The sequence below is a fragment of the Alexandromys fortis genome, unplaced genomic scaffold (assembly GCF_014885135.2).
Source record: "Alexandromys fortis isolate MF-2015 unplaced genomic scaffold, M_Fortis_MF-2015_v1.1 scaffold_45, whole genome shotgun sequence".
In the NCBI taxonomy this organism is placed as follows: domain Eukaryota; kingdom Metazoa; phylum Chordata; class Mammalia; order Rodentia; family Cricetidae; genus Alexandromys; species Alexandromys fortis.
Window position 1 is genome coordinate 225825 of NW_026067926.1, and position 25268 is coordinate 251092.

The 25268-nt window shown below is 48.2% G+C and overlaps 1 protein-coding gene across 4 annotated transcripts; it reads right to left on the reverse strand.

Moving 5' to 3' along the window:
* Window positions 1–280: 280 nt before the first annotated feature.
* Window positions 281–24547, reverse strand: Kdm8 (lysine demethylase 8). Of its 4 annotated transcripts, XM_050143200.1 has the most exons (9): window positions 23765–24545; window positions 10498–11004; window positions 7908–8074; window positions 5926–6058; window positions 5480–5524; window positions 3186–3335; window positions 2232–2324; window positions 2090–2153; window positions 281–1421 (listed from the first exon to the last, which is right to left on the reverse strand). In XM_050143200.1, the coding sequence occupies exons 2-9, from the start codon at window positions 10993–10995 to the stop codon at window positions 1354–1356; spliced, it is 1218 nt and encodes a 405-aa protein (XP_049999157.1). In that variant the 5' UTR covers window positions 10996–11004; window positions 23765–24545; the 3' UTR covers window positions 281–1353. The 4 variants fall into 4 exon arrangements, with proteins under 4 accessions (XP_049999157.1, XP_049999155.1, XP_049999156.1 ...); XM_050143198.1 differs by lacking the exon at window positions 281–1421 and having other exon boundaries at window positions 1743–2153; window positions 23765–24528; XM_050143199.1 differs by lacking the exons at window positions 281–1421; window positions 23765–24545 and adding an exon at window positions 22740–23742 and having other exon boundaries at window positions 1743–2153.
* Between the last annotated feature and the right edge of the window lie 721 nt (window positions 24548–25268).

Here is a 25268-nt window from a genome sequence, read left to right on the forward strand (position 1 = left end):
GCTTCTCCCAGCTCCCAGCCTTCCCACTTCCAGGTCTTGGTCTACACTGTGACATCGAAGAGCAGTGGCTTCACCCTGTGCTCACCCCTGGTACTGCCCCTTTCCCGGGCCTGGCCGATCCTCTTGGGTCTGTCCTAGTTCACTTGTGTTGCTCTGGTAAATACCATAGCCAGAAGGAGCCTGGGGAGGAGAAACTTTCTCCTTACAGCTTTCCAGTCCATCACGAAGGGCAGGAACTCAAGGTAGGAGAGACCTGGAGGCAGGAACTCAAGCAGAGGCCGTCGACGGGTGCTGCTTACTGGCTTCCTTTCTTTCCTTCCTTTCCTCCCAGTGTTCTCTCCCTGTGCCTGTGCCTTACTTAGTCTGCAGAGGCAGGTGGAGCAGAGCAAGTTCCAGAACAAGCACCAAAGCCACAGAGAAACCCTGTCTCGAAAAACCAAAACAAACAAACAAAAAAAGAAAAAAGAAAAAAAAGAACATGCCCTACAGACTTGTCTTGAAAGTCCTCTTCCTAGATGACTAGCTTGTGTCAAGTTGATAACAAACCCAACCAATCAACCAGCCAAACAAAACCCCAACCAGGATAGGGCTGCTAGTGCTGTTTCCAAGACAGCTTGAGAGTCCATTCTCGCCAGTGAGCAGAAGGCAGCCGTCCAGGCAGGTTCCAGCGGCAGCCTTGTTCCATCCTCCCTGTCCCTCATCTGGTGGTTGCCATCTCTCTGCTGCTCAGCAGTGGCCCAGGATAGTATTGAACTTGCTGGTTGTTATAGGGGTACAGGCTGGGCCAGTGCCCCCTACCCTCCTGGGGATGAGTGGCTCATCATTAGGGCACATCATCTGGAATGCTGGCTTTCCTACTCTATGCCTTAGTGCTCCGAGCAGCACTGCTGTTGTAGTAATTGTCCAAGTGAGATGACGTAAGCAACTGCTAGTCGCCAAGAGGATGCCAACCTCAAAGGCCCCTGCTGCCTACTCCCCGGGCTTCTGGCTGCCTCCGCCTGATGTACATCCCTCCCTGCCAAAGCTAGCTGTCTAAAAAGGCATACTCTGATGGTCTAGACTCCCAGATCCTGTGTGACCAAACTTAGATTTCTTGGCCTGGTCATCTTCTTGTCATTGGGATGGGGTGGAGCTGGAAACTAGGCCTGTCAATCATCAGCCATCCCTGAGGCCACAGGCCTAGCCACCAGCATCCTTACTGGTAATTCTTGGTCTGAGGTGAAGGGTCTAGCAGTTGATACTGGGGGTCAAGATGTGGAGAAGGAGATGAAGTCAGAGCTGCCCTCTTCCCCGTTCCAGAAAAGGGAAAACAGTGAAACCAACTGGAGACCAGAGAGGTGGAGGAAGGGAAGGTCAGGAACTGTGGCCTGGAGTGGAGACCTGTTCCGAGCCATCCAGGAGTGCTGTAGGAACGCACGGGTCTTATGTAAGCTAGTTAAGGATAGTTTTATCACCAACAAGCCAGGCCAGCCCATTGGGAGCTAGGCCTGCACACTACACACCTTTAGTTATAGCCTGCTCTGCCAGCCTCCCAAGGCTCCAGAGTCCCCACCTACTGTGCAGGCCCCTTGGTCTCTGCTTTTCCGAGCCAGCCTCTGTATGACACATTTGGCTCCCTTCCTTCAGCACCACTTACCAAGAGAGTTCATGGGCAGGGGTGTCTCCCTTGAGGGCCCATATTCCCCACCCTTCCTTTCCCAATGCCTCTGTGGTTGCCTGCTCTGCCACAGGCAGGAGGGGAATTTAGTTGAATTTAGAAAATATTTTTATTTACGTTATTGAAAAAAATGTATGTTACAAAGAAAAGGAGCATCCACAATCGGGATCCATAACCTGGGTGCGCACAGCAGCTCTGCACACAACGCATCCTACAGAGAGTATCTGGGAAAACGGGACTCGTAGACTCTAGCAGCACCCGGGGCTTCCCACCTGGCTCACTTCCTTTGGTGAGGTATCTGCCCAGTGGGTCCTTTGCACTCTGGCCCTGGCTACGACCACCAGAAGCTGACTGAGAAACTCAGGTCCAGGGAACGCACATAATGCCAATACTTAGCAGGTATAAAGAGGGTCTCTCCTGGGGACAGGATACAGGACAGGAATGGGGCCTCAGCAAACTTGGGGAACTTGTCTAGGTTGGGGTTCTCCACATCAACCTGTAGAAAGAAAAAAAAATTCACCTGCTGGTCTCTAGGCACAGCAGGCCCCATGCCACCAATTCCCCGTGTGCCCACCTGGCTGGTGTTATGAAGAAGGTGTGTCTCATGAGGGTACACTGCCTCAGACTCTTGCGGGGAATACAGCCGGATGTACTTCCTTCCTAATACCTGGGAGAGAAGAGGCCTGTCAGCTTCACTGTCCTGCTCGCTATAGGCCCATGGTCCCGTCCTCCCAGGTCTTTCTGGTGCCTAATGCCCTGCCGCCTCATCCCACCACATGCTGGCATTCTGAGAGGGCTCCCTTCAGGTACCCTACAGATCAGTGTTCTGCATGTGGCTAAGCTTCGCCAAGCACCAAGTGTGGACCTGGCTAAATCTCAGAGGAGTTTCCTCTTCATGTGGAGACAAAGTGTTGTTCACATTTACTAAGGTGACAACTGGTAGCCATCCAGGCAGTGGGCCCATGGGCCCTGGCTCTTAGCTGCTCCTGAGCTGCTGTGCAGGGCTGGCTCAATGCTCTGCAAGCATGCTCTCATGTGTTAAGTCTTCTTAGCAACTGAGCCTGTGCTAAGTTCTTAGAGCAATGGGTGTGTGCTCTTTCCCTTGTGACAACCTTTGAGTCTCTGGAACATCACAATGGCTAAGAGACCTGTCCTGTCAGCCATAATCCACAGATGCAAGCTAGCAGTGGGGATGAGGGTGGCTGGCAGGTGACAGTGATGGCATAGGGCTGCTAGAATGTGCCAGGCCCTCCTTTCAAGAGCTTTCCTGCTTGGTCCCAGATAAATCCCACGTGAGTATAGCCTTGACTTGGGAGAAGCCCTATTCCAGGGCCTCAGGGCTATTTTTTTTTTCTGTCTACAGCCCTTTCACTTCCCTTTCCTCCCCCACCCCCTTTTTGAGATCAGGTCTCCTATAGCTCAGACTGGTCTTGAACTGACTAGGTGGCTGAGGATGACCTTGAACCTCCCAAGTGCTGGGATTATGGGTATTTACCACAACAAGCTCCTGTCTGGCATCAACTCCTACCTGGACCAGGAAGTTCTGCTGGGGGTCATGATGCAGAGGGGAGATAGTTCCTTTGGGACCAAACCAGGCATTGATAGTGATCTCTTCCTCTTCCCCATTGCCCAGGCAACAGTAATCGGGGATGCTGATGTCCTCTTTCAACTCTGGGATCTGAGGGTAGTGGGAGGAAGCAGAAGCCAGGGCTAGGTATGCCAGCCAGGACCCAGCTGATACCTGACTGCTTGATACATTCCTTGATTCATTTTGTTGTTTTTGAGACAGTTTCTCTGCTTCTCATCCTCTTCCCTCAGCCTCACAAGTACAGGTATTTCAGGTATGTGCCATTCTGCCCAGTTTAAGTTCATATTCTAATGAATAAAATCTTAGGATGTAAACAGTAGATAAGAATTATAATCTTCATATTTGCTTCTATATCACATAGATTTTTTTTTAAAGAAACCTGGTATTGTTGCTTTATTACCCTCCCCCCCCCCAAATCATTCTGTTATTAAAGGGTAATGACTTTTTGTTTTGTTTTGTTTTGTTTTTGAGACAGCTCGCTTTGTAGCCCTGGCTGGCCTGGAACTCACCACATAGATTAGAATGATCTCGAGCTCACAGAACTCCACCCCCTCTGCTGGAGTTAAAGGCCTGAGTCAGCACACCAGGAAAGCATTAAGTTAAAAACAACAATCTAAAACAACCACGGGTTTTGAACTTGGTGCATACCTATAATTCCAGCATTTGGAAGGCTGAGGCAGGAGCATGACAAGTTGGAGGTCATTCTGGGTAACATAGTGAGACCTTGTTTCAAAAACAAAAAACAATACCAAAAGTCAAATGCACTGGATATTCATCGGATATCTGGAGGGGATGGCCTTCAAAAGTTACTATGTGTGAAGAAATCAGATTCACAATTCGTATATTTTAAATAAGTTCCTACAAAGACCAGCCAAGTAGGCTGCTTACTAAACTCACTCTGGGACAGTGATCTGAAAAGAGAGCTTTACGACCAAGTACAAACGCTTGCCAGTCCCCAGGGGACCAAGGCAGGCCCTCAGAAGCCAGTCAGTGGTGAGGAAGGCTTTGGGTCTTATAAGCAAGTGAGCAGAATTGACTCAGCAGTCAACATCCCACTAACAACACAGCCAAGGCTGAAGACGACCTGGTGTAATGGGGATAGGACAGACTGCTGGACCTTGGTCCAGACAATGACCTGGTAACCAGAACAAACTTCCAGAGCACTGTGGGCTGACCAGCTGGAAGGGGACATGCTGTGGTCTCAGCTCCTCTCAGAAGGAGCAGTGAGTACCGTCTGCCTCCACGATGCCCTTTGCTTCTGCCCCTACTTTCCTCTCCCCAGCATCCTCCACCCTCTTTGAACAGTTTTCATTCTGATCTCCCTGGGAGGGGGCATCTCTAACAGTGGTGCGGATTTTTCTTGGCTTCTGGCTTTTCATAGCCCAGGCTTGTGCAACCATGGCGCTTGCTTCCTGGCAGGATAGGGCTGAGCAAAGAAACCACCTAAAGGGATATGACTGAGAGGTGATATACAAAGTTTCAGGGATGGCTTCTGCCAGGGAATAATGCCATTGTCACTTCCAGTGTGGCTCAGTGTGCTGGCCTGGCCTCTGGCATGCTCCCCCACTGACACGGACTTCCCATTGTGTACCTCAGTCAAGGCCCCAGAGAAGCGGAAGGGCCAGGGCAGGAAAGAAGCCCAAGTCTAATTTCCCCAGGATGAGCCCCTGCCATTGTTTCAGGCCTCGTGCTGAGGCCTGTGCTGGGTGGGTTACTCCAGGAGGGGCAGGCCTTGTGACCTGCTCTCCAGGGCCTGTGCTGGGAAGGGAAGCTGCAGCACCTCTCTGTGCAGTCACATGCATTGTCTCTCACAGTGCCTAGGATCTCTAGGGAGCCTTCTTGCTCATCAGGGGCCTCCCAGACTCCACCATGTCCATTTTAAATCCAGAGTCCTGGGGTGGCCTTCAGGACCTCTACCACCTGGCTCTCTGGCTCTTGTAAATAACCTCCTGACTGGTGGTCTCTGTACTTTGGGGCTGGGGTGCTTCTCAATGGGAACATTCTCCTACCCCATCCCACTCCAGCTCAGCCACGCTCCTCCTTCAGTCTCTTCATTCTGGGGATCCAAACTGGGCCTCCAGGCTTGGTACACTCAATTTCTCAAGCCTGGGGGTTCAACTTGCCTCGCTGCTGCCTATGGTAATGAGAGAGAGCCCTCGCTCCAGACAGCAGCTCCCTGGGAGGAGAGGAGCAGGTGAGAGGGGTACAGGACAAGAACATGATCTCGGACTTACCTGGTCGAATAGCTGGTGCTGAGCAAGGTACCCAACATCCTTTGCCTGAGCCAGAGGAGGAGAGCAGAGATGACTGTCGGTTAGTTTGTGCTGGGTACCTCTTGATGGCCCTATTGCTTAGTTGGTTGCTGAGCCCCCCGGCCACTGTCCTGTGGAGCCTCCTTCACCAACCCAGGGCCTGATGTGATCAATGATCTCCCAGGCAGGACAGAGGTAAAGGGCAGGAGACTTAGAGCCAGGGGTGCAGCTCTGCCCTTTCGGAATGAGCTACCAGCCCCTGCAGCTTCTCCTTTAAGCAGACAATGCAGGTGTGGTGAACACACAGCCAAGGGCTGCTGCTTTTTATTAGAAGCTGTTTTAAAAATCACAGTGAGATACACATGATATAAATTTTGCCTTTAAGTTCAGTTGCACTGTCCACCTGTTAAATAGTAACTCCCATATACCTCACTCAGGATGTATTTGTGGATGAACTCGTTGACAGTCATGAGGGTCTGGGACCAATCTTCATCTGTGTACCTTGAACCCACTTCCACAGGGACAGTGCGGCAGCCAGCAACCTCCTGGATGTACTGCAGACTACAAGAGTGGGCATTGGAACCGTCAGCACAGGTGTCAGCAGGCATCATTGCTACAGACATCTAGGAATGGATTTCTTTGGCTCTCTCATGCTCACAAAACCTCATGAGGTGGAGACCACTGATGCCCTCGCTCTCTTGACAGAGGTCACCCCATAGAGAGGTGAAGCTACTTGTCCAAGCCCACACAGCCCAACCCTCAGGTTCAACCTCGGCCACATACATTGTCTGCTGACAACTTCTGGTGTCCAGGATCCTGCTATCTCTTCACTTTTCTCACCCTGTCACCAAGCTGAGAAACCTTGTGACAAACGGAAGGCAGTATGGGTATGTGTGTGAAGTGCTGGCTCTGAACTCTGATAGCATGGGGTGAGGCAGGGATCCTTCAGTGAATTTGTTGACCTTCCTGAGTCCCTGCTCCACAACTGTTAAAGGAGGTGATGCCAGCCTGCCTCATTTGGAGCATGGCTGCTATGCTGTGGCTCCTACAGACTCCTCACTGGAGTCTCCAGGCCACTTCTTCCACAAACTCAACCCACTCCCTTGAGCTACAGCTGTCTTGCAGAGCGAGTGTCCAGGGTACTGCCTACATGACCCCTGTGGATGCTGAAATCTCAGGACTCTCCAGTCCTCATCGGAAACATCAGTGTTTGTGAAGGACCTGAGCATCTCCTGTGTTGAAGCCATGACTACTTGGGCTACCCGCTGTAATGCCAATGCCACGGAAGTGCTGTTTCACTAGGGTAGCTAGGGGATAACGAGAAAACAAGGTGCCCAGGCAGCCCACTTGCTCACTCACAGCCCCCGCTGTGTTCCTGATTTATAATGGGCTGCATCTGAGGACAAGACCCATGAACAGGGACAAAAGAGGCAAGTGTACCCCTCACTCCCAGACCTATGTTCAGCTGCAGCCACACACCTCTCTCAGGCAGCAGATCTCAGGTACCCAGATCCCAGGAGGAGCCATCTCCCGGGTGATTCCAGTCATGACCTCAGGGCCCTGAGAAGGAAGACCTGTGGGACTTAGGAACTCTACACTAACACCTAACATTTCTGAGCCCACAACTTGGGTTGTAGCAAGAGGCTGCTTGTTCATTTCTTGACTTCCCTGACTCAAAATAATCACTCAGAAACTATATTATTTACAATACTGTTTGGCCAATAGCTTAAGCATATTTATGGTTATCTCTTACATCTTAAACTAACCCATCTCCATTAATCTGTATATCACCACATGGCTGTGGCTTACGAGGTAAAGTTCCCTCCTGTGTCTGTATTTGGTGGGGCTATAAGGCTTCTCCTGATACTACCTTCTTTCTCCCAGCATTCAGTTTGGTTTCCCTGCCTAGCTCTATTCTGCCCTGTGCAGGCCCAAAACAGTTTCTTTATTAACCAATGGTATTCACAGCATACAGAGGGGAATCCCACATCACTGGGTACTCTCAAGGATGGGCTCAGGGTAAGCACATGTCAGCGAGCAGCTTAGACCCCTGGAGCTCAGGATACCTCACTTACAGTTTTAGTTAATTCTGAAAAATTCATTACTCCATGTGTGGGAGGCAAGCATGCCACTGTGACACAGGTGGAAGTCAGAAGACAACGTTGTGGTTCTCTCCTTCTATCTGTGTAGGTCCCAGGGCTTGAATTCAAGGCCACTAGGCTTTTACAGCCATCTTGCCAGTCCCAGAGTATCCCACTTTATAGTCTTCATTAATCCTCTGCAATCAATCGAGGGGCTTTTGAAGGGGGATCTGGGGTAGTGACTATGAGTGGCCAGAAGAGGCCTTCGGGGAGTCCTGGGGACACTTAGATAGGAGGAAGGACCTCAGCTCCCTACAGTGGCTACTCACCTCCACTTCTTCATGCACGGCCAGTGGTCAGCCACACCTTCCAAGATCACAGGCCTCCCAGGGACTAGGAAGTGCTTCCTGAAGTACTGCAGGGTTGGGCAGCGAAGCCTGGGCACTGCCCGCTCTAACACCACATCGGGAGCTGAGTTGGCATCACACCTTGTCTTCTGTTTAGTAGAATTCAAACAAAGCAAAATTGGGCAACTGTCTCTGGAAGCTGTATCACTGGCAGGATGTCTTTGGTGTCGTTATAAACAGCAGACATTTCTTTTTTGTTTTGATCTGTGTGGGTTTGTGTGTGCACATGTGTGTGGCAGGGGACAACCTCAGGTGTTACTCTTTCTCCTGCACTATCTACCTTATTGAGATGGGGTTTTCTCCCTGGCCTGGGGCTCACTGATTCAGCTATGCTGGCTGGCTGGCAAGCCCCTGGGGTCCACCCATCTCAACCTCCCCAGCTCTGGGATGACAAGTACATGCCACTATGCCAGGTTGATCCCAAGTGGTTCTAGGGATCAAACTCCAGTGCTCCTATATGTGTGGGAAGCTTGACTGAGCTATCTCCCCAGTCCCATGCTTTGTTTTATTTTTGAGATGGGATCTCAACGTGTAGCCCTGGCAAGCTTCAAACCCACGGACATCACCGGCCTCTACCTCCCAAGTGCGAGGGGTAGAGACGACACCACTACACTGAGCGATGTTTTGTGATTTTGAGACAGGGTCTCACTAAGAAGCCAAGCATGACCTTGAACCCAGAATCCTCTTGCCTCAAATTCCAGAGTGCCTACCACACCCAGCAGTAGATAACATTTCTAAGGTCATTTGCTTTCACCAGCAGTAGTCCTGAAGAGTAAGTAGCTCTGCCTTTGCATCTAAGCACTACCCTAGGAATTTCCACACTGCCACCCAATGGCTGCACCATACCTTCCTTATCCATTTTCCTCAGGAAAGCTGAGTGGGTCATTTACTATTCCTGGTGGTGACAAACATATCCACATCCACGTGCGGTACCCAGGACCACTGGCTGGCCTGAACCGGCCATTTCTTTTGTACTGTCGCCACGCTCAGCACAGGCCTTGGTACAGCCTCTCACAGAAGCCTCCTCTGCCCTCTTCTAGCAACAGAAGATTCTTCTACAGCCTCTCAGGACTGTAGCTCTGGGGGTGGAGATGGGGATATTCTGTGTACACACTCAGCAGGTTCATCCAGCACTGTCGGTGCTCTCTTCCGGTAAGGACTGAGGCACAGAGACCCTGTCTGATCAGACGGGGTGGAGCATGGGAACTGAGCTCAGACAGGCTGTCTTAAGGCCTGTCTCCCTCCTCTATGGCTATGCATCCCATACCCCACCCCAAAGAGGACCACTTTGGGCAGGACTTGGGGCACACTTGGTGGGAAGATGGGGGGTGCCCTTAGGTCAGAGGGGACACGTTTGTCTCTTGAACTGCAGACTGTCCTGCTCTCCGAAGACTGAAGCAGCACACTACCCCACGGCCCACAGATGGCACGGGCATCACATAAGCACTGGCGGCTGGCAGTCCCCGAGGCTATATGCGTCTCTCTTAATTTGTAACTTATTGTTATTATTGATTCACTTCATGGTTTTTGTTTGTTTTGTTTTTTTTGTTTGTTTGTCTGTTTTTTTTCTTCACTGTAGACCTTGCTGACTGCAAACTGTCCATCCTGTGCCTCTCCCTCCCAGGTGCTCAGATGTATGCCACCATGCCTAGCTTCTCTTCACTGGGTAAACAGAGGCCAGGCCCATTTCATTAATGGCTCTATGTCCTCATGAGTGGTTGGCTGTCCAGGCTTTAGCTTTTCCCTATCGACCTCTCCAAGGCCTCAGGTGAAAGGTTCAGCCCTGGCTTTCTTCCTGGCTTGGGGCTCTCATTCCACTGTGGGCACACTCATGTGTTGACATCCGTCATATCTGTCTTATACGTAAATCACACTCAACAGGAAATTCTAAAACTGCAGGAAAGCACTGAGAAACCCATGGGAAACAGTCCAGAATTCCATGGCTGGTATCCAGCACAGCCCTGACAATTTATAGAAGTAGACACCAAAGCCCAAAGGAGATGGTTTCTGGCTTACTCAGCAGAAGCCGGGTGAGGTCTGTAAACCGTGCTCCAGGTCTGGAAGGAACTCTGGGATACTTAAACAGCAGGCCAACCTCCATGAGGACTGGAGGGGCAGAACACACGGGCCCCTTAAGCCTCAGTTCGCTGGCTGAAGTATCTTTCCTAGACTAGGTGAGAAGGCATGCTGGGTTTCCTCCCGAGCTGCCTGGAAGCAATCTCCCAGAGGCTGCAGCAGCCTAGCTCTGCCTCATTCCTGTGAGCTGCCTCTCAGATTAACGAAGCTGCCACCTTCCCTCTTAAAAGGCACTGCCTTTGCAGAGACTTATGGGTCCAGCTGTTCATTCCCCAAATCAACACAACACCCTTTTTAGCAGAGAGGCTGCCTGTGAGAGGCTGTACCCAGGGAGAGGACTGGATTCTTCTAGAAGATGGGTTGGTCTGCTAAATGGTTCAGCATGGACAATGACTGACAATACATACCTTAGTAACAATACATAGACAATATATACCTTAGTAACAGGCTCGTCCTGGTGGGGGCCACAGGCAGGCTGCTTTCTTGGGAGCAGGTGTGTCTGGAGGACGGTGACAACTTTGAGAAGGATGTCTCCAAGGATGGCTGCCCCCATCAACAGGCCCATGTCACACACCCGCAATGCTTCAGCCACTGCAGTGGCCTGTGGAGCCCGGCACAGGCACAGGGCCTTCAGGAGGCAGCCGAAGGAGTACACCCGGCGCCATTCCTTGTCCACATCTTGCCAGGGCCCAGTGTTGAGCTTCTCCCAGGAGTAGTCCAGGATGGCTTCACTGGTCTGCAGGCACTCCTGCCAATGTCCTGCATAGAACAACCCCACAGCTTGCTGTAGCAGCATGGTCAGGCTCCTGTCCACCTTCTCACTGAGCTCCAGCTTCAGCTCCTCCTCTGTGTCAGGCAGGAGTACCGTGAGGTCCTTCCAGAGGGTGCTAAGCCCTACCAAGGGCTCAGTAGGACCCTTAGTGTCCTCTGACATGGTCAGCACCTGAGAGGATCAAGACAGGAATCAAAGACCACACGCAACCCTTATGGCCCATACCAGAGCTTTTAAACAAAGTCTTTGCTGCTTGCTGGCTGCCTCACTGCTGCAGGGCCGTCTTTTGGGGTCTCTGCTCTACTTTCAGGGCCTTGCACATTGCCTGGCTCTCAGTGCACACTCGACGGATGTCTGTTCAGGAAGAGATGTGTGCTGTCCTCATCTGGAATGACCCCAACACTCCTTCTCTCTTGACGAACTCTTGCCCAATCCTTCAGGCCCAGCCTACATCATCTATGTGGACTCTGAGGACACTCTTCAGTAGTGTTTGAGTTCCCACAGTTGGGCTCTTCCCACCACACTTGTCCCAAAGGACATTTTTGTGTGGTTTGCCTCTCCAACTCTGGGCTGTGGCACATCCCACGTTGGTTTCCCTAAAGCCTAAAGCTAAGTCTCAATACAGATGCAGAAGGAAGCACTCTGTTTAAGTGTTCCCGAAGAACTGTGTGTTGAAGGTAGTGGAGACATGCCCGTAAAGTTGGACACATTTAGACCCCAGCCTTGTTTCTTGGTCCATAAAGTAAAGAGGTAACCTCTGCCTCATGCCCCCACAATGATGCACTGAGCTGCCACAGGGTCCAAAGTAACAAGGCCATGCAGCCCTGGATTGAAACCTCTAAAACCGTGAGCTCACACAAATCTTTTTAATTTATCCTAGGAATCTGTTACAGAAACAGAAAGCTAACAAACACACAACAACCTAAGCAGAAAGAAAATGCTCAGCACTGGCAGCTTGGTGGCTTAGCCTGAGTGTCATGTGGTGTACATGACAGTCACGGTGCTGCTAACAACAGGAACTGCAGCTCACAGACAACCATGGCTACCTGCCCTTCTCTCTGTTCTTGGCACTGTCCCAACAGGACCTGCAGCTCACAGACAACAATGGCTACCTGCCCTTCTCTCTGTTCTTAGCATTGTTCCAACAGGACCTGCAGCTCACAGACAACCATGGCTACCTGCCCTTCTCTCTGTCCTTAGCACTGTCCCAATAGCTCTGTCATCTGCTATGGGGTAGATGTGATTTATCCCTAAACTTTCATAGGCTTGGAATTTGGTCCTCAGTAGGGGACGTTTAAGAGATGGGCCCAGAAAGAGGTGATTAGGTCATTAAGGGTACCACTGTGGGAGGGTATCAATACCGACCTTACAAGAGTGGGCTAGTTTCTCTGAGGGTGGTTGAGGGTGGTTGGTATAAAGTGAGGTCCCCCTCATCTGGCTTCCTGGCATATGTCAGTGCCCCCTCCCACTTCTCTACCTAATGTGTGATACAGCTTGGTGGCCGGTTGTCAGATGTCTGTAGCCAGCTGTTGGGACTCTGCAGCTGTCAGAATTGTGAGCCAAGGAAACTTCTTTTCATACATCTCCCAACACGTGTCAGACAATCTGTTCCAGCAACCTCAGATAGAACAGGACATCCTCTGCTTCCCATCATGTTGAGTGATGAGGAACACTGGGTTTCTGGCAGAGACGTAGAGGGTCAAATATGAAACATCAGGCTTTGCTGTCCACATGGTCACAGTTGACACTACTCTGCCATTCACGAACCAGAATAAGCAAGTAGGGGTGGGTATGTTCCAATAAAGCTTTATTTATAAAAACAAAGGGTACCAAATGGTAGTCTGCCAACTCCTGCTCTTTGTGTTCTGGAGTTTTACCTCTGGGTTTCATCCCTGGCATGGGATAAAAGAAAAGAATGAAAAGGAAAAGATTCCTCCCCCCCCCTCCCTGTGTAGTCTCTCTGTGTAGTCCTGGCTGTTGTGGAACTGTGAGCTGTATTGTGGAACTATGTAGCCCAAGCTGACCAGTTCAGAGATCCACGTGTCTCTGCCTGTGCCACCACCAACAGGTAGAAAAGATACCCTTTATCTTCTTCCTGGCTACTATGACAGAAGCAAGTGCTACTGGAATATGTGCAATGACTGATGTCTGGTCATAGACACCTCCCATAGGTACCCTAGAAGGTGGAAGTGGAGTGTTCTCAGGCTCTAGGGAATAAAAGTCCCAGGAAGCAGAAAGCTGCCATATGGAAAAGGGAATTGTGAGAAGGCCACTGAGCCAGCCTGGACAGTCCACATGGAAAAGGCATGGGCAAAATATAAGCATACTTAGCTTACAAGTTAGTCTGCGCTGACGGACAGATAACAGTTCCTACAGATGTTCATATCCTACCTTCAAATGGTGATAACCTAATAGAGCAAAGGGCCTCTGCAGGTGTGACAGAATGGGACCTGAGAAGGAAGATTACCCTGGATTATCTGGATGGGCTCATGTATTTTATTATAAGGATTGCTTTGGGCTAAGGTCAGAGTTGGAAGGACACGTGACTTCAGAAGAATGGTCAAAGAAAGGCGAAGTGGCTGGCTTTGGTGACTAGTTAATGGGCCACAAGCTGAGAGGAATTCAGAGCAACTTTCAGAAGCTGAGAAAAATCAAAGAAATTGATTCTGTCCTGAGGCTTTTTTGAAAAGAAGGCAGCCCCACTGAGCCCTTGATTTCAGTCCAGCAAGATTTTCAGTCCACAGATCTGCAAGGGCAGCAAGCCTGCTGCCTACAGCCAGTGCTTATGGTAGTCTACTTCAGCAGCACGAGAAAAAGAAACCAGTGGGGCTGAAAAGTGACAAACACACGAGCCTGGAGCTCACACCCTTAGTGACTCTACTGACCACTCGGCTAGTATGTGTTAGCTCATGCCACCATGTTGGGAAGGCCACGGGCAAAGAGATGAAGTGAGCCTCTAGCTAACAGAGAATGAGGAGCAAGAGACTCCATGTCCAGTAGCTGCCTGTCCCCATATGGAATCCGGACAACAGAACCTGGGGGGCATAGGTCCCTGTCCAGTTGAGTCTTTGCACCGGACCATAGCCTTGTAAGGGTTTCTGACAGAGGCCTGGCCATGCCATGTACACGCACCCACTCAGAACAACAGTCCTAAGTGTGCATTGTTTAAGCCACTGAATTTACAATCCGCCAGGCAATGTCACACCTCTCACTCCCTATATTAACTTCAGTGCCCAATAAGGGAATTCCTGTTGCTTAAGCTGAGTTCCACCGACTGGGTAATTTAGAAGGAATAAGAGTTTAACTAGCTCCTGGTTCTGAACGCTGAGAAGTCCAAGGGTACCTTCCAAGGACCTTCTTTCTAGCATGGGCTTTGTAGGCTTCGAACCCAGCTGTTGGCCACAGAACCCGTGACTGTACAGATGAGGGAACTGAGTCACACTTTCAAGTGACGTGGCTTGCTGGAGTGATGAAGCTGGGGAGCCGGGTTCATTACCAAGACCTTCTCTATGGAATTCTTCCTCTCATATACAGATTGTGACAAATCTGTTCCATCACATGGAGTAAGGCTATTCCCATACTCCTTACCTAAGACAAAAGAAATCTCATGGCTTTGCTGTTTTTTTTTTTTTTATTTCTTCTGTATCTGGACCCCTAATTTCTCAAGCACAGCATACCCCTTCTATGAGGCTCGTAGAGGAACCTCTCCTCTCTCCACAGTCTCACCAGAGTGCCAGAGATCAGCTGAAACATACTCTTTCCTGGGTTCTACCCTGAGGTTTCCTATCCCCTCAGACCCTTCTTTCTTTTCTTTCCCTCCACCCAGGGACAAGCACTAGCAGTCCTTTGTCAAAAGGCAGATATACTTATTCTTCAGTTGTTCATTTATCAACATAACTGGACCTGGTGGCAAAGGCTGGCCCCCATGCCACCAGGTTGCTGGCTGCTGCTTCTCTTTTTTTACTCATTAAGTACAGTGTTCTGCCTGCATGTCTGCCTGGCCAGAAAAGGGTACCAGATCTCACCATAGATGGTTGTGAGGCACCATGGGATTGCTGGGAACTGAACTCAAGACCTCTGAAAGATATAATACTTGAGGTTCTGGCTAGAGGAATAAGACAACAAAAGGAGATCAATGAGATACAAATTGGAAAAGAAGTCAAACTCTCACTATTTGCTGATGGTATGACAGTTTACATAAGTGACCCCAAAAAGTCTACCAAAGAACTTCTACAACTCATAAACACTTTCAGTAATATAGGAGGATACAAGATTAACTAAAAAAAAAAAAATCTGTGAGTAGCCCTCCTTTACACAGATGATAAATGGGCTGAGAAAGAAATCAGAAAAACATCACTCTTCACAATAGCCACAAATAGCATAAAATATCCAGAGTAACTCTAATCAAACAAGTGGAAGACCTGTATAACAAGAACTTTAAATCTTTGAAGAAAGAAATTGAAGAAGACACCAGAAAATGGAAAGATCTCCCATGCTCTTGGGTAGGCAGACTTAATATAGTAAAAATGGCAATCTTACCAAAAGCAATCTATAGATTCAATGCAATGCCCATCAAAATCCCAGCAAAATTCTTCACAGACCTTGAAAGAACAGTAGTCAGCTTCATATGGAAAAGCAAAAAACCAAGGATAGCCAAACAATCCTGTACAATAAAGAAACTTCTGGAGGCACCACCATCTCTGACTTCAATCTCTACTATAGAGCCACAGTACTGAAAACAGCCTGGTATTGGCATAAGAACAGACAGGAGGACCAATGGAACTGAATCAAAGATCCAGATATTAATCCACACACTTACAAACACCTGACTTTTGACAAAGAAGCAAAAAAATATAAAAATGTAAAACGAAAGCATATTCAACAAATGGTGCTGGCATAACTGGATATCAACATGTAGAAGAATAAAAATAGATCCATATCTATCACCCAGCATAAAACTCAAGTCCAAATGGTTCAAAGACCTCAACATAAAGCCAGCCACACTGAACCTCAAAGAAGAGAAAGTAGGAAGTACACTTGAACGCATTGGCACAGGAGACCACTTCCTAAATATAATATAAATATACTGTCAGTAGCACAGACACTGAGAAAAACAATTAATAAATTGGACCTCCTGAAACTGAGAAGCTTCTGTAAAGTAAAGGACATGGTCAACAAGACAAAACAACAGCCTACAGAACGGAAAAAGATCTTCACTAACCCCACATCAGACAGAGGTCTGATCTCCAAAATATACAAAGAACTCAAGAAACTGCTCATCAAAAGAACAAATAATCCAATAAAATAAATGGGGGTACAGACCTAAACAGAGAACTCTCAACAGAGGAATCTAAAATAGTTGAAATGCTCAACATCCTTAGCCATTAGAGAAATGCAAATCAAAACAACTCTAAGATTCCATCCTATGCCTGTAGGAATGGCCCAGATCAAATAGACTGATGACAGCTTATGCTGGAGAGGTTGTGGGGTAAAGGGAACACTTCTGCATTGCTGGTAGGAAAGCAAGCTGGTACAGCCCCTTTGGATATCAATATGGCGATTTCTCAGAAAATTAGAAAACAACTTTCCTCAAGACCTAGTGGGTAAATACCCAAAGGATGCTCAGGCATACCACAAGGACATGTGCTCAACTATATTCATAGCAGCATTGTTTGTCATAGCCAGAACCTGAAAACAACCTAAATGCCCCTCGACCAAAGAATGGATAAGGAACATGTGGTACATTTATATAATGGAGAACTACACAGCAGAAAAAAGTAATGATATTTTGAAATTTGTGGGCAAATGGATAGATCTAGAAAACATCATATTGAGTTAAGTAACCCAGATTCAGAAAGACAAATATCATATGTACTCACTCATAAGTGGCTTTTAGACATAAAGTAAAGAAAGCCAGCCTACAATTCACTATCCCAGAGAACCTAGACAGCAATGAGGACCCTAAGAGAGATACACAGATGTAACCTACATGATAAGTAGAAAAGGATAAGAGCTCCTGAGTAAATTGGGAGCATGGGGATCATGGAAGAGAGTAGAAGAGGAGGGGAGTGGAGAAAAATATATCGCTCAATAAAAACAATTTTTAAAAAAGGCCTTTGAAAGAGCAGCCAGTGCTCTTAACCTCTGAGCCATCTCTGCAGCCCACTTCTTCACTCTTAATTCCAGGGACTAACAATATTTCACTCCACAGCCCATAGGTAGCATCTTGGTCATCAGAAATGCCTTCCCCTCCTGGCCCCAGCCCCTGTTTCCACTAAGGAAAGACATAGTCCTCCAGATGCTGGACGACTTACCTACTTTACCTGGCAGAGGCGTACCACCCCACCCTGGGCCCCAGGACCCCACAGAATTATTCTGCTGACCCAACAGTCACTAAACTAGAAAACTTCTTGTCCTGGACACACCTCTCCTGTCTTGTACACCTGCCTATCATACAGAACAGTCCCAGCGGGACCCATAACACTACAACTCTGAAGCACGATTAACAAAAATTCACAAAGAGAAAGTGGGGTTCAACCCCAGTCCAGGAATCTCAGGATGAGACTAAGAAAGAATGGTCTCCTCCCATTTTATAATCCTCTCCAGGACTGAGATTAAAGGCTTGAACCACTGGGATTAAAGGCATGCACCTCCTGGTTTCTATGGCGACTAGTGTGGCTACTGGGATTAAAGGTGTGTGTTACCACTCCCTGGCCTGTATGGCTGACCAGTGGTGTTGTTTAATTCTCTGCGCTTCAAGCAAGTTTATTTATTAAAATACAAATGAAATGCTACTACACAACTCACTAGGCTCCCTTCCATCCCAGAACTGACCCCAACACTTACTCTCTTCCAATCTGTGCTAGTCGGGGTTTTCAGAAGAAACAGAACGGGCAGAATGAATGTATATGGGATTTATTAGAGTGACTTACAGCCTGGGGTCTGGCTAGTCCAACAATGGCTGTCTACCAACAGAAAGGTGGGGGGGACAAAGGGTACTTATTAGGATGACTTACAGGCTGTGGTCCTGTAAGTCAATAATGGGGGGCTATGAACAGAAAATCCAAAAATCCAGTAGTTGTTCAATCCACAGGACTGGATGACTCAATTGGTCTTCAGTATCTGCAAGAATCCCAAAGAAGTAGGCTCTAATGCCAGTGAAGAAAGGAGAACAAGCAAAGGGCAAAAGCTTCCAGTAGAAAGTGTGGCCCAGATTAGACCTGGATTAAAGGTGTGTTTTCCTATCTCAAAGATCCAGATTACAAGTAGGTCTTCTCACTTCAAATTAAGCAGAAATCCTTCACAAGTGTGTCCTCCATTTTTGGATTTTAGTTAATTCCAGATGTAGTCAAGTTGACAACCAAGAACAGCCATCACACTGGGGAAAACAAAATTTTTACCTCAGATGGTATCTTAGTTAGGGTTTCTATTGCAGTGAATAGATACTATGACCATAGCAATTCTTACAAAACAAAACAAAAACCATTTAACTGGAAAATCTTACTATTTCAGAGGCTTAGACCACTGTCGTCATAGTGGGAAGGACGGTGATGAGAAGGAACACATGGTACTGGAGAGATATCTGACCATCTGTGTTGGTTTGAATAAGATTAGCCCACGTAGGCTCATATATTTGAACGCTTAAGGAGTGGCATTAGGAGGTGTGGCCTTGTTGGGATCAGCAGGCAGAAGGAAGCACTGGGCCTTTGGGGCATTTGAGACCCCAAATCCCATTCCCCAGTGCCACACTTCCTCCAACAAGGTCACACCTACTCCAACAAGGCTATACCTCCTAATGCCGTTCCCTGCAGATTCAAATACATGAGTCTATGAGGACCAATCTTATTCAAACCATCACAGGTGATTATAGCTAATGGCAAGGACTTCTCTTCAAAGGCTACCCTCCACCTGGAGGTGAAGGCTGTTGACATCTTTGTCCCCATTCATACCGTGGATCCATGGGGAGTTTTGAAAAATCAAGCCAGGTGAACCCCAACCAAACCTTTGGACCTCAAGGTTCCCTTTCTTAAAATGCTTGCCCTCATAAACCGTAGCCATGAAAATGCTCTCTAAAATTCTGCTTGGAAGACACGATTGGATATGCCTGAGGGTAAGGCAAGTTACACGGCTGGGTATAGGCTTAACCAAAATCCATTTAACCAATGACTCCATGTCTAAATCCTGTCTTTGGGCCTTGCCTGTACAAACTGTGGGTAGCGCTGACTGTGTGGGCCTCCATCCTAACTACAGTAGGCTAATCTCCAACTCAAAAGTCTCTGATGATGCCTATGTTACATGCCCCAAGGAAGACCTCTGATCTAGCTACCCCTCAATTACCCCATGTGCTAAACTGTATACTTAGCTCCTGATCTTATAGTCATCCCTGGGAATGAAATAAATGACCAGTCCACCCCTATCTAAACCAAAAGGGATTCCATATCACTTCTAGACCTATTGGGAGTAACCATGGCAGGGGTTGTGACCCTGTGGGGAATTACCACTGGACTCCAACAAGTACAACATAGCCAACTTGCTCAACAAATCAAGGCTGATGTTACACTGGTACAAGACAGCATTAAAAAACTCCAGACTCAGCTGGACCCAGCAGTCATGATGCTACAAAACAGAGTGGGATCCAATCTCATTATGGCAGAGAAAGGGGAAATCTGTGCTATGCTAGGGGAAGAATGTTGCTTCTACATAAATTTATCAGATGTCTAAGGGAGGATGCCAGACAGCTAAAAGAAAGAATAGACTCATGAGTCAGATGCCCACATCAAGCTGGGCAGGTTTCTGGGGTACTTGGGGAACACAGAGAACCCCCTGCATTGGGCCCCACATCATGACAGTTTCAGCTCTAATCTTCTGTCCTTTGTCCTCTCTAATCTGTTGTAGCAAAGAGCAGAAGCCCTCACCTCAGTCACCGCTTCACTCTTCTTGACCAAAGCTGCTACCTCAGAGCCCTGGAACCAGATGAGCCCAAAGCGCCAATATATGGGCTTGAGGAATTTACACCTAAAGTCAAAAGACCCTGAAAACCCCCGCATTTTCTCCCTACCCCTTACAATGACCCATCTCAGCATGAAGCAGTGAAGAAAGAGATGATGCCCCTGGACCGCACATAAGGGCTTAGAAGGATGGAATGCCTTGGTTGTAAAACAGGATTCCTACAGGACTGCAGACAACCTGACTCAGCTTTGTGTCAGGATCTCTAGAGCAGTTGCCCTCAACTTTCCTAATGCTGCGAACCTTTAATAGAGTTCCTTATGCTGTGGTGACCCCCAACCATGAAATTATGTTCATTGCTACTTTGTAACTGTAATTTTGCTATTGTTATGAAGTGCAATGTTACTATCTGATATGTAGGATATCTATCTGTGACCCTTGTGAAAGGGTGTTCAACCCCCAAATCAGTTACAACCCACAGGCTGAGAATTGCTGTTCTAGAGGAACAGAACTGATAAACTGATAAAATGACGCGCGCGCGCGTGTGTGTGTGTGTGTGTGTGTGTGATTTATTGATGTATTAGAGTGTGGCTTACAGGCTGTGATCCAGCTAGTCCAACAATGACTGTCTACCAACGGAAAGTCTGAGAACCCAGTAATTGTTCAGTCCCAGGAGGCTAGTATGTCTTAGCTGGTCTTCAGTAATGCTGGAATTCTGAAGAAATAGGCTCTAGTGCCAGTGAAAGAATGGAATTGCCATCAAAAGTAAGGGCAAGCGGACAAAGAGCAAAAGCTTCTTTTTTCCATGTCCTTTATATGGGCCACCGGCTGGTGTGGTCCGGATTAAAGACGGTCTTTCCACTTCAAATGCTTTAATTAAGAAAATCCCGGGCTGGAGAGATGGCTCAGTGGTTAAGAGCACTAGCTGCTCTTCCAGAGGACCTGAGTTCAATTCCCAGCAACCACATGGTGGCTCACAACCATCTGTAATGAGATCTGGCGCCCTCCTCTGGCATACATGGAGGCAGAGTGTTGTATACATAATAAATAAATAAATCTTTTAAAAAAAAAAAAGAAAAAAAGAAAACCCCTCAGAAGTACACCCAGGCTCTTCGGGTTGAATTAATACCAGATGTGGCTGAGCTGATAACCAAGAGCAGTCATCACAGCCCAGACAGGAATGTTCCAGAGAGAGCCTGTCTCCCAAGATAATTCCAGGAAACAGGGACCGAAACCCACATGGCCCTACAGCTGCAACAATTTCCTCATTCCTAAGCCCAGCACCCCAGCATTTTCTCTTACAGGCACCCCCTTTCTCACGGCAGATTGTCTGTCCTTCACTGTCTGAAATAAACACTCCTGTCTGTTGACATCAGATGCTGGGTTCTCTTTCCTTGTCTCTTTATATATTTCTATACTTTGACTTTCAAAGGCCTTGAAGAGAAGGACCTCATGCTGTAGACTATGTGACAGAGCATTCTGGGAGACGGCCTCACATTGGCTGTAGTAAATCATCCTCTCTCAGCCACATGAGCTAGCCCTAGTAATTAAAAGCAATTTAAATGACACCTATTAATTTGTGTGTGTGTGTGTGTGTGCGTGCACACACATGTGCTATGGTGAACTTGTACCATGGTGTATGTGTGGAGAGACCAGGGGATAACTTCAGGACTGGTTTTCTCCTTCTACCATGTGGGGCCTGGGAGTTGAGCTCAAGTTGTCAAGCCTGCAGCAAGTGTGTTCCCTCGCTGAGCCCCACCTTAGGAATGCTGTTTGTTGGAATGCAGTCATCAGAGATGTCTAATACAGCTGACGTTAATAGTCTTCCAGATGTGGGCATTTCAGTTAGGTAAATTTCAGTCCCGTAATAACTGACAGTGGCTACTTTAAGTGGCTTCTGACAGGTCTACTGATGGATGTTAGACACCAGTTGCCCACGGGGTCTTATGTTGGCAGTGTGGGGAAATTCCATGGTGAGTGGAATGTTGGCCTCAGCGGGCTCATGGCTGCCTCCACAGCCTTTCCCGGATCCTAGCTGGCCCTTTTAAACAGTCACTGTCCTTGTATTACACAACAGACATCCAGCCACAGAGTAAAAACAACAACAGACCGCCATGCTCCTGTGTTCTCAGTCTGCTTGTTTAGTCTGCCTTTACGAGAGCACTGTATCAACCAATGGTCCTTGTGCTGGATTTCCCACGTAAACAACCTTTATAACCAAAGCACAGCTATAATCTTAACTCATGTACTCTTCCATGTATCTGACCCAGACAACAGAATTGAATTATTTGCTAAAAGCAGTAATTTACAGAAATTCAAAGCGAGTTTCTAAACTCTACCATTAAAGTTGAAAGCAACATTCATGAATTTTGGTTGATAAACAACGAGGGGCATTGTTTGGGTCAGTTGGAGCCAGTCAGTGACATAACCCCTTTGTACCACTCTGTTAAAGACGTCTGAAAAGTATCCCATTCTTTTCCCATCTGTTGTCCAATGTTACAAGAATTTTGTCTACGTTGTGGTCCGATGTCCAATGGAATAATTGCCTTTCTCTATGGGTCTCAAGCCCAGGCTTCAAGTCAACGCTCCAGTGCTTGCACGCTTGCCCAAACCCTGATGTAGCTGTAAGTACGCACTAACTTCCTATAACCTCTCAAGGAGCTGCCTCTTAGGAGAGGCTATATTAACTAAATGGTGTATAAACCAGTCTTTCACATTGTACCTAAATTTTAAGCCTTAAAAACAAAAATTGGCTCCCCAGAGTACCATAAAAAAGAGTTTATTGTGATTTGGGTAAATAACCTAATAATCAGGTATAGATGAGCTAACTATGGAATCTGCCATCTAAATTAGGATGCTATAAATTTAAGTGCCCAGATATAGTCTGGGATCATTCCTGGTAAAATGACCCCTTTATTTATTGAAACACGGGCCACATGTATTAGTCTCAATGGCCTCACCTGCTCACATTACACGTTTCTCTTCCCCAAATGTAACAAATATAGGCCTTAAGGATGTCTTGCTGGCCATAGCAGGCTTTGTGCTTTGCTCTTGAAGGTGGTGGCAGCTCTCAACGTACAGTCTGAAGACATGTGCCCTTGCTGGCAAAGTTGCCTTCAGGTGCTCCACGGCCACCTATCAGGTCAAGGCACTGCTTTCAGATAACAGTCCATTGTTGGCTGCAGAAAACAGCTTTTCTTTGGGACCCTAATCTAAAAGGTCTTTAAGTAAAGGCTTGTTTGTTGGTGTAGAAACCCGAGTGATTCTGTTGGGCTCCGTAAGTGAACCAGCCTAGCAGGAGCTAAGGCCTCCTGCTGCTCACACCAAGAACAAAGGAGCCGATAACAGGCCGGCTGTACTCTAGCGTGAACAAACTTGTAGGAAAACACGCGCAGTCCTTCTCTTCAAGCACCGGCCAAAACCCGCTGCTCACTCCTCCCTGCTCAGTCGGGAGGGCTGCAAAGTGATCTAGGCAGAAGATGCTCTGTCCCAGGAAGTCTCTGGTCGGCCGCGCGGGCCTCTGCTACCTTTTGGGGGACAGCAGGGTTTGGGCGGTTCCAGGGAGGAGGTTGGACACAGGCCCTTTTCCAGCAGTGGCCAAAGCCACACTTTCCTGACAGACGACGCAGGCAGGTCGTGCGGTCCATCCAGTCACTCGGCCTGTCCCCACACTTGAAACTAATCAAAGCCACACCGGGAAGAGTAGATGGACGTGGAGGGAAACATCACAAGGACGCGGACGCACGGCAGTACGGTCGCCGAAGCAGTTCCGCGTGCAAGCGCCATCTGATACTCCTAGAAGCTTACGTAATGCGCTGACACTTTGCCCAATCCTTTGGTCGCTAGCAACCAGCTACAACTCTCGTAGCTTCTCCAGCGGCTCCCAGTCCTCCCAAAGCGCCTGCGCGAACCCGTCCCACCGCCCGCCCGCTCTGGAGCTTGGGCGTGGCGCCTGCTGCCAGCGCTCTGCGGAGCTTCAACTAACCTCTCTGATTCTTGGACCGGGCTGTGTTTCTCATCGCTGGCATCGACTGGTTCCGCCGGGGCGAAGATTCCACGCCCGGCCTTCTCGTCCTCACGAACTACACCGGCACCGGGGAGCATCGATCATTCCCGACTCTGCTGATCGCGACGAGAGCCTAGAGGAGCGCCGAGCGATCGATGCCCAGCCCCGCCCTCTTGGGGGATCAAAGACTGGCGGCCTGAGCTCTTTTTTTCCGGGTTGTGCCTTGCCAAACAGTTTCTCATCCACGATTTTACCTAATCCTTCCAACTCAGATGACTAGTTCTCCCGATTTTACATCGTAGGAAACCGAGGTGAAAGAGAATTGGCCCCAAAGTTTTGAAAGTCACATGTATAATTTGAACCCCCGAGTATGGCAGCTAGAGCTGGTTCCGGTGAGGCGGCCTCGGGTTTCCGTGCAGAGATGGCGTGGGAATCACCGCGAGTTTTGTGTTTTGAGCATTCTTTCCCGGTGGGTTCCAGAGGTGCTGGGTTTGCAGCAGCAGCTGATGCCCTATAAAGATCCGCTAGCCTTGGGTTTGGAGTGTAGTCAGAAAAACATGGGGAATTTATTTACTGCTCAGCAGGGATGAGCTGGTGAGGCACCCCCTCGGTTTTCATCCTCTCAACAATCCTAAATAGAGATGAGGAAGGAGGTGTGATGTTTGCTCTAGGGCAGCGCTAGGGAACAGTCGTTTTCTAGGTGCTGTGTTTGGTGATATAGTTTTGTTTTCTGTTAAAAAGTTAAAAGGCAGGAAAAAAATCTCGAATTCAACAGGTAGCAGCAGAGAAATCTCAAACACCACAGACAGCAGCAAACACGTAGAAAAAGACCCTCTGCAAAGCAGGTGGAGTGGGGTTGGAAAGCCGAAAATTCCAGTCTCTTTACGAGACATTTTTTAAAAAAAAATAAATTCCTTCCCTAATTTAGGGGTGGTGGGGTTTTGTTTTGGCTCGGCTTGGTTTTGCTTTTTTCGAGAGAGAGTTTCTGTGTAGCTTTGGAGCCTGTCCTGGAATTCGCGCTGTAGACCAGGCTGGCATTGAACTAGAGAGCCACCTGCCTCCGTCTCCTGAGATTAAAGGCGTGCTCCACCATCACCAGGCCGGGTTGGTGGTTTAAAAAAAGGATGTTTGTCCAGCAACTGTTGGGTGGTATGTCCTGATCTGGTCCTAAACTTGTTGAGCCAGTCGATCAACAGGAGACCTGCTAGTGGGAGACAACGCCTACAAGGCCTTTGGTAAGATGTCAGGCTTTTGTCTCAAGTCAGAAGGGTCAGGAAGAACTCCGCCATCTTGAAAGTGTGATACCTTATTAAGTAGTCATGGCTCCTCTCCACATCTGTGTGCCTATCAGGAAGTCTAACGCCTCTCACTAGAGTGCATGCACACGCAAACACACATACATGCACACACACTTACACACATGCACACGCACATACACGCACACACATGCACACGCACATATGCACATGCACACCCTTTGAAA